Source organism: Tamandua tetradactyla, chromosome 3 (genome assembly GCF_023851605.1).
Source record: "Tamandua tetradactyla isolate mTamTet1 chromosome 3, mTamTet1.pri, whole genome shotgun sequence".
In the NCBI taxonomy this organism is placed as follows: domain Eukaryota; kingdom Metazoa; phylum Chordata; class Mammalia; order Pilosa; family Myrmecophagidae; genus Tamandua; species Tamandua tetradactyla.
The window spans coordinates 181,050,147-181,063,620 of record NC_135329.1 but is presented as its reverse complement, the minus strand read 5'-3'; the positions used below and the strand labels follow the sequence as shown (position 1 = coordinate 181,063,620).

The following is a 13,474-nucleotide window of genomic DNA, read 5'->3' as shown; positions in this document are numbered from 1 at the left end:
TGGACATAAAACGGATGACTCTGCAGCTGTCCTGGTTGAAGCCAGATGAGGGACCCAGGCCCAGAACGCACTTCCGGAGCCACTGGTGATCTGGGTGAATGGCAGGTTTGGGGGGGCAGGGCTGTAGCTGACTAGCCCCTAGAAATGCTTCAGGACCATTCCAACTGGCAGGAGGCCGTGGGTCCACAATTCCAAAAGGGTCATTGTCACAGGGAAGGCAGGCTCTGTACCGGCTAAGAGCCCTTCCTTTCCCAGGCCCCCAAGATGGTCAAGAAGAGGTAGGGTTAGGGAAGCCCGTGGCCCAAATTCTCCTTCATCCACTGAGAGTTCCTATTGCCAAACCCAGGGCCTTTCCAAGCCTTTGGAACTGTGCGCTGGGAGTTTACATCAACATGGCAAAATCTCCAGCTCAGCACCTGCATCTGCATTCAGAACGGACACATGTGCTTAGCCAAGGAGGGCTAAACACAGACATGCAATGTCCGCTTCCTTTCTTAGGGACTCTGCTGTTGTGGAAAAAATGAGAGGTAACTTAGGGATGAGGTTCAGTGAAGCTCGGCTGGCCAGGGGAGGGACAGAGGCACGGAACCCTCTCCCTTCTCGGGGATCCAGGGGCCTGGCATGGAGGGCCAACCTTCACACCCAGGAGCAGGAGGGGTGGTTGACTGGCCTGAACTTTTGCTTGGGCTGAGTTTCTCTTGGTTCTCTCCACCCTCGGTATAAGAGGTGGGAAAGATTTAAGCCATCAAGATTAGAAAAATACAAAGGAGGGCAGCAACATTCAGAAAAACATAGTTATTTTTGGAAGTAAATCCCTAGTTTCTATAGTTTAGCCTCCAAAAACCACATCCCCTTTGAATGTCTGGCCAATTTCAAGGAAACCTTATCTCAAAGAGGTGAAAAGGGGTAAGGCTTCATAAAAAGGCAGTGAGGGTAATGGTTCGGTTTTTGGGTTCTGGAGTCAGACATACAGTGTCTGAATCATGGCTCTACTAGGCAAACTGTGATGTTGATCAAGACAGCAAACCTCAGTTTTATCTTCTGCAAAATGGGGGTGATGAAGGGCTCTACCTTACAGATATAGAAATAGAAGAAGAATCTGAATAAGGCATTTAGCACAATGCTTGGCACAAGATAAGCTCCCAACTAATAATCTACTCCTATTATTATTGGGCTGTAGGTGTTTGGTGATGACTGTCTAGATGGGAATGCTGCACCCCCAACTTTCTACACCCCACCACACTTTCCTATCTGGGGTGAGGAATGGCCTACCTTTGGCTGCTGGGTCCGGGGGTCCTGTATGTATTCCCAGTCCTTGCCGTTGAGACTGTAGGAGACTTTGAATTTGCGCACAAATGCCCTGGCTTCCACAGCAGTGATGCTGTCTCCTCCACGGGCCCCCTGGATGATGACGCCTTTCACCGTCTTGGGTGCTCCCAGGTCCACCTGCAGCCACTCCTCACCTGGCTGAGCCTGAGGGATCCGAGGGAACCAGCCTGAGCGGCTGCTGACCAGACGGGCCGTGCTGGGGCTCCAGAGGTACTCACGGGTGGAGGAGGCGGAAATCTGGGAGTCGGCGATGAGACCCGAGAGCATGCCTAGCATATTGGAGCAGGGGGCATCTACGGAGAGGCAGGAGATACAGGAGGTCACCACTCACCCCCTGCTAACCGGGACCCCAACTCTCAAACGCTTTAAGTCTGCACTGCTTTCTTTTTGTACTTTGAGGTTGTACAGCACTGTTGTACAACACAGGGTCTGGAGCTAGACTGCCTGGGTTCATGGCCCAGCTCTGCCAGTTATGAGCTGTATGACCTTGGGAAAATTATTTCATTGCTCTGTGCCTCAGTTTCTCCAGGTCTAACTGGGGATGATCACAGTACCTACCTTGTGGCGTGGTTGTGAGGATTGTTAGTTACTATGATAAAAACACAGAGAACAGTGCCTGGCATGTGTAAATAACGAATGCTAGCTATTTGTATTCACAGCGCTATCAGATGCCAAGGACTCCTCAGAATGTGCGCCTGGCATAGTTTCTCAGTGGCAATAGTCCCCACTGATCATCCCAGGGAATGATGTGTACAGTGTTGCTTAGCTGAACATTGAAATGCTTCCTGAGTGATCATTTTGCCAAATATATTGAAAGCATCCTGGAGGTTCAATATCAAGCCTTTACTTCCACACGTGTTCATAGCTCTTTCTGCCTCAGAGCCATCACACATGCTGTTCCTGCTACCCAAAATGCGCTTCCCTTCATTGATCATCACACTAATCTTTATTCACCACAAGCTTAAGTGTCACTTCCTCAGAAAAGCCATCCCTGACTCTACAATCAACAGGAAAGTAGGTCTTCTCAGTCACTCTTTCAGAGCACCTTGTTCCTTTCCTTCAGACTCACATCCTAGTTTAGCATCATCCAGTACTAGCATTTGTTTATTATCTGTCTTGCCCACTAGCCTGAAAGTTCCATGATATTAGAGACCCCATCTGCTTTGTTTCCTTCTCCCGCTCCCCAACTCCTCAATAAGTATTTGTGGAGTGAATGAGTGAGTAGAGAATGCATGAATAAATGGTGTTCAGACAAGGGCAAGTAAGTGTGCACATTAAATAGTTGCAAACCAAGTTATAGATAAAGACATCTTCTAGGTTGTTTCCTTCCTTAAATTCATTGGTTCTTGCCCTTCAATCTTCCAGAAAAGTGAATCTTAGCTAAATCCTTGTCAGTTAGTCTTTTGCTCACCTGGAACAGCAACACAGAAGGGAGGGAACACTAGTACCTTGGTGGGATTCAGATGAACCACTCTCATAAGAAGGAAGATGGGTCTATGTATCATGGCAACAAGATCAGAGAATCCGTATTGAGAAAACACAGGTCCAGCTCTTGGTTCTGTTACCTTCTAGTTGGGTGACTTTAGGCAAATGGCTTAGCTTCTCTGAGGCCTGGATTCCTCATCAGTTCTTGCCCCGCCCACCACACTAGGAAGAGTGGATGAGATGAAGTACAAGAAAGGGACATGAAAGATATAGAGACTATATCAATGTGGCATTTTAACTTGAAGCCTATTACAGTGCCATACCATCAGGTACTCTGTAAGAGCTAGGTTACTAGGGAACAGAGCAGTAGATAGATGGACACTGAAGACCCTTCCAGGCCAAAGAAGCCATTTGCTCACTCAAGGCTGAATCCAAGGGGTTGGGCTACCCACCATCATCTCTCACTACACCACAGCGCCAGTCTCATAAATGGTGCCCCAACTCTACTCTGGTCCATTCCAATATGCCCTCCAGCCCCTTTGGGACTCAGCTCACATGCCATACTTACCCTACTCACTTTCTCTTTTGGTTCTTTTTGTCACATACTGTTGAATAAGCTGTGACCACTACCTGTTGCATTTCACCCCCACTCTTCACCAGGTAATACCTCTGATCTCAGCTTAGCTATCACCTCCTCAGGGAAGTCTTCCCTGTCCTCCTGGGTCATATCTTCAACAATATAATGCCAAGGACCATGGGCCTCCACTTCAAGGCATTTTATCATCATTTTGATCTTACATTTATTTTTTGGGTTCACTTGTTCATTAATATGTCCTCCCAAATTGCCCATATGCTGCCCACACAGAACTGGTTCTGCTGTGCTCACTGTTGTATCCACAGGCTTAGTGTAGCTCTTGGCCCCCAGTTGAGGCAGTAAAAGAGCTCTACATGGGCCTCCATCTGCCTACATTCAAACCCTGGCTCTCCCATTTGCTTGCTGGGTGACCTAGCTGTCTAAGCCTTGGTTTCCTCCTCCATAAAATGTGAAGAAGAATAATACTTGCCTCATGGAGTCCTTATGAGGATCATAAAAGTTAATGTACTTTAAGTGCTTACAATGGAACAAGAGGCATGCTTAGCATTCAATACATTTTAACTGGTAGAAATAGATGCTTATTAAATATGTACTGAATGAACAAATGAATGAAAAGACAAATTCTGGTAGGACTTAGGTGTTTGGACCCATCCTTCTGGAAAGGTCGGATGGTGAATCATCTTGTTTACAGAGGGCTGAAAGGGGAAGCCGAGCTTAGGACACAGTCACTCCCCAATCTCATTGGAGCTCCCACCTCACCTGTGACCCTACAGCCGAAAAGCTCCAGCCGCAGGGCAATGCCTGAGTGCCAGGTCTGGGGGCGGATCCTGACGAACCTTGTCAGCAGTGGTGTATGCAGCTTGTTCAGAACCACCTCGGTAGCATCGCTGTTGGCTTGAAATACCTGCAACACGAGATTTGAAACTGCAACACTGAAAATCCCTATTTGTACTTTATTCATTACTCAGAAGGGGGTGGGAGTGTTTGGTAGAATTTTATTTCCCTCAAGTTTAAAAATAGTCAGTGGGCTTGTTGTTTTGGGCTTTTTTAGCAACGCCGTGGAAAAAATCTAATTTCTCACACTGCTCTAACTTGAAAACAATAAACGGTTTTCACAAAAAGTTTTGGAGGGAAGGAAAATTTTGCCTCTGGGCTGAGAGCAGGCAGAGGAAGGAGCTTTGAAAAGGAAAACTTTTCAGAAGCTAAAACCAAAAGAAAAAAAAAGATGAGAAGAAAGAAAACAAAAAAAGTTGAATATCCTTTAAAAAGGGAGCAGAAATGTTCATCCTTCAGGGGTTACAGACCCCTTATTCACCAGCTTGAACTTGACACTCCTTCTGTGTCATGTCGCAGGCATATAGGAATATTTGCAGGGCATTTTGTAACTGTAAAGCACTTCATGATTGTTTTTGTTAGTTACTTAGAGATTTCCCCGACTCCATGAATGGGTGAGGGGCACTGTCTACCCACAATGTCCCTGTGTCAATCAACATTCCTTGGGCCTCTTTGGTCTTTGTTGTAGGGTCAGGGGTGCAGACAGTTACTTAGAGTCCTGCTCTGGCCTCCTTGCTATAGTCCCCGCCCTGTAATGAAACCCATCCCCGTCCCCATCTGACCATGGGAGGTCTTATGGGAGGAAAGGCTTTTTGGAGTAGTTTCTGATCCACTGTGGTAGGACCAAGCCCTACCTTACCAGATGGCCTGAATCAATAACCACCATATGGACCGTATGTTTTTTTGTGCTTTCCATTAAAAAAAAAAAAAAAAAAAAAGAAGTAACTGGAGCAAGTATATGTGGGTTTCTCTTGGTTTCTCTGGATAAGGGTGGAGAGAAAACCATAACCCAGATAACCATCACTTTTAAATCATATCTGCCATAGCGATAACAAGTGACTATAAATTTACTTTGCAACAACCGGTGAGTTCTGTCTAGGGGGGTGAGATGCTTCAGTGCATGATAGTCAGAACATGCCACAGAGCAGGGAAAAGCAGAGTGGGGAATGTGGCATATTTGAATACCTTTAAGCCAATCAAACTGTGTAAACACAAGTATCTCTACAACACTCTGGGAGGAAAGTATTATGATCAGCCCTTTATTGATGAAGAAACATGCACACAGATGTCTATCTGGCCCCAAAGCCCTTGCCATGCTTTTAGGTTTTAAGTTTGTGGTTTCTCTTTTAACGAATCTGCAGCATTTATGTTGATGACTAGGAGTCATGGAGCCTTTATGGTCTACAAGCTTGGGTTGACTAGAGTTAGTCACTGTCTTCCAGTACGAGTTTGGAATCCCACCTTAGTCTTGGGTAACAGCTAAACAGCAGCACTGAAGCTCAGAGCCAATTAACATGCAGTCCTTTCTTCTCCATGAACTCCAACTAAGAACTCTGCTGTCTGGCCACCTTGAACCCTGCATCAGGTCAAAAGCTAAAGCCATTTAGTAATACCACTGACAGTGCGGGTCAAGGGTAAAAAACATCATACCTTTTATAACCAGTGAAAGATGTGGCTTGCTCCAGATGAATAGAGAAGAGGAGAGAGAAGGAAAGAAAATTTCTCCTGTCCACCATTTTCATTTTAAACTCTTTGTTCCTGGTGCTGTGCCCACTAATTCTGGGGTTCCCGCTCAGCCCGCCCCACCCGGCTGTCTCCTTTTCCCCCTGCGGAACTCTCCTACCTGTGGTCATAACGCCATCGGTTTCCTCCTTTGCTGCTAATAGCAGGGAAGAAGGGGAGAGGGGCTGGTGGACCATCTTTTCTCCCAGGTTGGATTTTGCTGCCTCCTTATAGTGACCGAGGATAAGACAGGGGCAAGGACACTAGGTAAGCAAAGGAAAGTGAAGGACCCAAGGAAACAGAGAGAAAGGACAGAGCTGGATGCCTGGGAGAAGGCCCATGGGTAGAGGTGCCGACCTTCTGTGACCTTAATTGCGGAGAAGGAAGACCAGAGGGCAGGAAGAGAATCCAGAGAAGCCCTGCCCTTGCTGTTTCCATTCCTAGGCTTCCTCAGTGCTGGTAAAGGGATGGAGGAACCAAATCTATAAAAAAAGAGATTAATCCATTCCCCTAGAATTCAGCAGGAGGCAGAGGCTATTTGTTTGTTTTTTGTTTTGCTTTCTCTTGGCAAGGAAGAAACAAATACAGCACTCAGCTTATTTTGCTTGGGTGGTGTGAGCAGCGGGGGCCACGGCTGGACTGGCCTTCTATGAGGAAGGTGATGGAGACCGTGTGTGGCCCCCATCAGGAGATGCGAAGACTTCAGATATGGGCGGGGGGCTGGTGGATGGCCATGGGGAATACATAATTGAAGTTATTGAAGTTTTGAGTGGATTTGAACTTTAACACAGCTGCTAATCCCCAGCATACATACCACGCTGGTGCCATTTAGAAACACAGCACGTCTTACGTGTTTTTAATATCCAATTTTATCTTATCTGACCCCTTCATTTCTTAGCCTTGGCAGTCAACATGAAACAATCCCTTATTTTCACCCCTCAGTAGGGAAACAATTGCGTCTTGGGCTGCCTTTGGGAACTCTGGGGTGTTTGTGTGGCCGCCCGCGGGCCCATGAGTGCTCATGCTTGGTGCACCTGCTCGGGGAGGGATGTGGCCCTCCTGGGGATGCAGACACTCAGGGCCGCGGGCTTCGGGTGGCCCCCCAGACTTCTGCCTGCAGTGGCATCAGTCAGACGGGGAGGCAAGCACGAGGTTGACCTACTAGAAACATCTACTGCACCATTCACATTGAACTGGCTTCTCCCATTCCATGTGCTCACTCCTCTACCACACAAAGCCTCTTTTCAACTGGGCATCGAATTATCCTTCTTGTTTCTGAGCCTGGTTCCTTCTTGGTTTCCTGTTTTCATTTGACCTTGTGTTCCTATCTGCTCTCTGGACTTCTTGCTGAAGGAGCCCCACCTTACTTTTTAAAATGTTTCTCACACCCCCACACTGCAGGTGTGGCATGGTAGGGAAAACAAAACAAAACAAGAAAAACACCACTGAGCAGCCCCAAGAATGTCCACTTTCTAACAGGGGCATTTTAGTTACACATTGTCCCTTATAGCCTAAGTGCTTCTGTAGACAAGTGCTGTGGTTTTTTATATACTTCAAATAGTGCCCAAATGCATTGTGAGTGCTCCACTCATGGGGAGAATATACCTTGTTGATGTGTTGGTTCAATAACAATTCAAATTATTAATAACAAAGAGTAATGAATAACGCCCTAGTCCTTACATATTTATTGTCTTGCGCCCAAAGATATCAAAGTGCAATTTATGAAAATCCATTTTTAATGAAATATTAAAAAGTTTCTATTTCTCCTGACCCAATGGATTTACAAGGTCTCTGTTTTTCTCCCTGCATCTCCCTATTTATAGTTGGTAGATGCCATTATATATTATATATCTTTATGACTTTCTCAATGCTTCTGTGGTTTCCGAATCACCCTTCGTATGTTTTCTGATCAAATTCCCTGAGATGGATTCTTGGCTTCCAGTCCAAGCATTGCAAAGTAAGGGGCTGTGTGCATGGGAAATGATGCCAGGAAATTGGTTTTATTCCCTATTCCCTGTCGACTCACTGAATCATTTTAGGTAAATCAATAAGTCTTAGATACCTTAGTTTCTCCTTCAGGAAAATAAAGTTTTTGATAACAAGCTTTAAGATAGCCTAAAGTTTACCAGCCCTCCTGCTGGCTCCAATGCCTGGGCAACCAAGAATAAGTGCTGGAGTAGAAGCTAAGCCTCAAATAATTGGGAGGTTCAAGTTCTGAAAGTCATTGGCTCCCAAGTCCCACCTCAAGGCCAAATACTTAGGCCATAACTTTGCAGTGAGATGTCCTCAAGGCTAACATGTATCAATGGACTGTCAGTGTATATTACACACAGATAGGAATTTATAAAACATGATGATCAAATTTTAAGATCTGCTTTTAAAGTTGGAAGTTCTCAGAGGACATACATTTTTATTGACTTTAAAATGAAAAATGTCTAAATTGGTTACTGTGCTGGTTTGAAGCTACTGTGCACCTTAGAAAAGCCATGTCCTTTAATCCTCATTCAGTATTGCTGGGTAGGATCTTTTTTATTGTTTCTATGGAGGTATGACCCACCCAATTGTGGGTGGTAATTTTTGATTAGATGGTGTGCTGTTTTGAAAAGATTTATGTACCCTAGAAAAGCCATGTTTTAATCCTATCAGTCCTGTGGGAGCAACGGTTTCTTCTAATCCTTATTTAGTACTATAGGTTGGAAACTTGAAGGGGGAGTGCTTCCATCAGGAGAAACAACAATGATTCCATTGAAATGGAATCTAAGACTGCCACCTGGTCACTTTGGGCTACTCATGCCGCTGGATCAACAAGCCAAGAAGGGGATTACTTTACTGGTTGGGGTGATTGACCCTGACTATCAGGGGGGAAATAGGACTGCAACTATATAATGGAGGTGAAGAAGAGTTTTTCTGGAATATAGGAGACCCCCTAAGGAGTCTCTGAGTACTACCATGCCCTGTGATTAAAGTCAATGGAAAACTGCAACACCCCAATCCAGGCAGGACTACCAATGGCTCTGAAACTTCAGGAATGAAGGTTTGGGTCACACCACCAGGCAAAGAATCATGTCCAGCTGAAGTGTTTGCTGCAGGTAAAGGGAACATGGAATGGGGAGTGGAAGAAGGTAGTGATATATATGATCTACGACAATGTGATCAGTTAGAAAAATGAGGACTGTGATGCTGTTTTTCTCCTGAGAGTTCCTTGAGGACCTTCACCAGAGTTGCCAGCTTGCAGCCTGTCCTACAGACTCTGGACTCCACATTCTCACGGTTAAGTGAGATGCTTTTATAAATTTTATATCTACAGATATCTCCTGCTGATTTTGTTTCTCTAGAGAACCTTAGCTAATACAGATGGGTTGCATGGAGACGTGTCTCCACCCATTCAAGGTGGGGTTGTTTACTGGAGCCCTTCAAGAAGGAACCATTTCAGAAAAAGCTTTAGAGCCAGAAGGACCAACAGAACCCACAGTCAGAGACCTTTGGTGCAGAAGGAAAACACCCCCAGGGGAACTTCATGAAACAAGAAGCTGGGGAAAAAGTTAGCATACGTCTATGTGCCTTTCTGGCTCAGAGAAAAACCCTGAACATCATCAGCCTCCTTGAACCAAGGTATCTTCCTCTGTATGCCTTAATTTGGATATTTTTAAAGCCGTGCCTTAATCTGGACATTTTTATAGCCTTAGAATTAGAAACTTGCAAATAAAAGCCATTCCATTTCTGGTATGTCACATTTCAGCAACTTTTTCAAACTAACACAGTTACTTTACCACTCAAAGAAAAACCAAGAGCGTATTCAAGGTGAAACTAGTTTTCTTAAGAGATGGGGACACAACTCTCCGAGTGACATCATTGCCCTTCCCTCTACATGGGACATGACATCCAGGGGTGAAGCTCTCCCTGGAGGCATGAAATGACTCCTAGGGATGAGGCCAGCCTTGGCACTGTGGGATCAACAATGTCATCCTGACCAAAAAGGGGGAAAGAAGTATAACTAATCAAGTATCAGTGGCTAATAGAGTTCAAATGGAGTTGAGAAGCTACGCTGGATGTCACTCTCACGCAAGCTTCAGTTAGACATTGCTACCTATCATAGCTTGCCAAACCCCAACCAAAACCATTCCTGCCAATCCTAAAGAACACCTAGGGCATTATATAAGATTCTGCAAAGGTTCCATGCACTAGGGTAACTTTCCAGAAACCTGCAACTTCCAGATAGGTCCCCAGACCAGATATGTCCTGAAAGGCAGAGGGGCCAGCCCTTCCAGAACATCAGCTAGTCCCATCCCCCATCCCATATTATTGACTGCTCCTTCGAACATGAAAAAGTTAGAATGGGTATAGCCCAAATATTCCTAGAGTGGGAGAAAGATGGGGATGGTGGCGTTATACAGAGAAAGTAGGACTTAACACATGACTATGACTGCTGAATCACTATATTGATATTTCTTTTAGTCTCCAGTATCTTAGAGGAGCTAGAAGTAAAAACCTAAAATTGTGGAATTGTAGCCCACACCAAACTCTGAAATCTGTTCTACAACTATTTGTTGCAATGTGCTTTGAAATTTATTGCTTTTCGTACATTTGTTATTTTTTCACAAAAAAGAAAATTAAGTCAATTGTGATAAAAAAAGAGATGGGGGCAGTACTGGCTATTTTGTAATTACTATATAAATGTGTTTCTATGTGTGTGTTTGTTGTTAAAAAGGAAGCTATGTTGAACACAAAGGTTTCCTCAAGTTCATCTCAGTAAACAAAATTTTTTTTAAAAAATCAGGGCACAAAGTGGTCTGGATAGTCTCTTTGGTGCCTTGCTGAATCCTGAATGTTATCTAACATTTTCCAGTTGATTCATGAGGACTTTGGTTTATGTTCCGTAAAAGAGAATCTGAAAACCAGCAGCATCTCCTGGATTTTCTGATCTCTACCTCTGATGGGGAGATGGCACCTGCCAATTAAATCAGCTGCTATTCAACATCCCAGTTTTGTTTTGTTGACACCCCCCAGGAAAAGAAAACCAAGATGCTTTGATCATGTCTGTGAATCCATAGGGAATGGACTATATACCATAACATAAAATAAAGGAAAATAATGCATATTCTAGTAAAAACCATCTAGCCTGAGAGCATCACTGATGGCTTGAGGTCCTCCATTCTCTGTCTCTCACCCCCTTCTAGATGCAGCTTCCTCTCCCTTGCTGACCCCAACTTGAATGCTTTTTAAAAGACTGTGCAGTCACTTCTGTTCTGCTGAGAACAGTGAGAGTTGTGGCCGTCCTCTATTGAGGGGGCTTTACTGCCTGGCCTAAATTCCTTTCTTATACATTTATTAATCTTTGCCATCAACATCCAAGTGCCTAGGACAGTAGAGATGGTACCTGTCACCATCCCTGCTTCAGGGGGCAAAGTGAGGATATCTGTCAAAGTTTTCAAGCTCCTCCGAGGCGAGATCACAGTATCACCTCACTGCATAACCTTCCTAAATGAGGTGAGCTTCTGGTAGACAGAGGCAGCCTCTCATTATGTGCCCTGCCTCCCACCTGAGTGAGGCTTCAGTATTCCATCTGCACACGCCTGTCTCATCATTACCTGCGGGGTGACCCACAGTTTATTTCTATTTTGCTGTAAATATCTGAACGCAGCCAGCTCCAGGGACTGCAAAGAAAGCAGGAAATTTTTTCAAAGACAGTACAGTGCTAGAGCCCTGAGGTTGAACTTGTGCATGAGAACTTCTTCTTCTTTTTAAAAATAAATATTTCTCTCCACTAATAAATGTTTCATTGCATCCAAAGTTCTCCTTTTCAATCTACTTGGCACAGACACTCAAGGAGGCGGAGAACAAAGGAGGCCGAAAAGAAAGGTGGCAGGGACGGAGCGGGGAAACCAGCAGCATATTTTAAAAATTTGTCTCAGAATCAACAGTACTGGCTCGTTCTGACTGCGGAACTGAGGGCCTGTCCTTCCTCTCCCACCCCTTTCCCTTGCATTTTTGCTACTGCCAGCTATTGAGTCTACACGTAGAAATAAATTGTTAATCAATGAATGCCATCCTACTTAATTAATTTGTTGCACCAAACAGGAGGGGGTAAGGGTGGGTGTTGTTGCACCAGGGGAGAATGATGTTAAAGTAATGGGCATTTTTTTTTTCCTGTGTGTAAATCATGGGTCTGACATTTCTCCCTTCAAACTCCTCCTTAAAGATCATACCAAAAAAATAAAAAATTAAAGCTGCTTTCATTCTAGTGGATGTGGGAACTTAGCCAGATGCAGAGTCAGAAGGGATGTGTCTATATGCGTGTATGTATATAGATGAGAGAGCAAGAGAAAGAAAGAGAGAGTGAGTGAGCTTAGGGGAGGGAGGAGTGGGGGTAGGGCGAGGAAAGCTCCCTAACAATGAAATGCTCATTCCTGACCGTGATGACCTCCTCTTTCCTCCTCCTCTAATTCAGGGCTGTTTTTGTCATCAAGCAGTTTTCCTGACATGAAGACGTAGAGGTGCAGGAGGGTGTCACGGGTGCAAGGTGGGGGGGGTGGGGGGCCCCGTTTCTTTCTGGGGTGGGGGAGGAGTGGGTGCGGTGTTACCTCCCCATCCGTGTGCGCCTTGTGGGGCCCGCCAGATTTGCTGCAGGATTATGTTACCCCCATCGAGACGCTGAGCCCGAGAACACAGCACACTAACAGGATTAGGGTTTCAGAAGCTGAGACAGGAAGGCATCAGGGAGGAGAGGGGAGGAAGACAGTTCAGGGATTTGGGGCTGGAGGGGAAGGGTGGCCTCCGAGCAAGGACAGACATGGATGGGAGTGTCCCATAAAGGTGGAGGAGAAAGGGACCTATCACCCGACCAACCTCCTAGAACAGACATTTCAACCTTTTTTGAGGAGGTAACTTGAACTCCCAGGTGGGGCAGCAGTGAGCGGAGGGTACAGGGAACGCGGTTTCCGAGCATATCTGACACCTGTGCCCCTCTTCCAGGTGGAATCTCAGCAAACCACAGAGCAGGGAACTGGTGACAGTGAAGAGCATGAGGATTACCCAGGTGAGGTTTTCATGCCAGCGCTCACCTAGGTATGCCGGGGGTGGAGCAGGGAGAGCTGTTTCCACAGACGCAGCAGCACCCCGACTCCCTTCTTTGATCTATCCCACTGAGTGTGCGCCCAGGGAGCACAGGGAACTTAGCATCAGGGCTGCGGGTGCCAGAGAGGCTGACCTCAGTTCCTGGGTATGATTCGGCACCCAAGGGACCTGGGTGAAACCAGCCACAGGAGCCTGATAGAGAAAAGGTCCCAAGCTTATGTATAATGAAATTTTCCCTTGAGCTTCCTAAGTGGAGAGGCTAAAGGTCTGAGCTCATCCTATAGTAAATGGACAAGGGGCAAATGTAATTATCCAGGGCACTGGATTCTTCATTATAATGGGGGGGCAGATAAGCGGTGGGACTTTAGCTGGGGACGGGCATACGCCCTCTTCAGATCATACATAACCGTGGTGAGACGATGCAGTCGTATCTCTGGCTTCTGAAGGGTGATGCCCATTCCCAGCTGATGGTTTGAATTGTTGTCCTATTCTTAG

The 13,474-nt window shown here is 45.6% G+C and overlaps 1 protein-coding gene across 3 annotated transcripts in view; it reads right to left on the bottom strand.

Annotated features, from left to right (window-relative positions):
• Positions 1 to 13,474, bottom strand: part of NRP2 (neuropilin 2) — a 117,587-nt gene that overhangs the window by 53,287 nt on the left and 50,826 nt on the right. For all 3 annotated transcript variants that reach the window (XM_077154815.1, XM_077154817.1, XM_077154818.1), the window contains exons 8-9: positions 4,109 to 4,253; positions 1,273 to 1,622 (exon numbers count right to left, since the gene is read on the bottom strand). In XM_077154815.1, the coding sequence (XP_077010930.1) occupies positions 1,273 to 1,622; positions 4,109 to 4,253 (495 nt within the window). The remainder of the gene's footprint in view (positions 1 to 1,272; positions 1,623 to 4,108; positions 4,254 to 13,474) is intronic.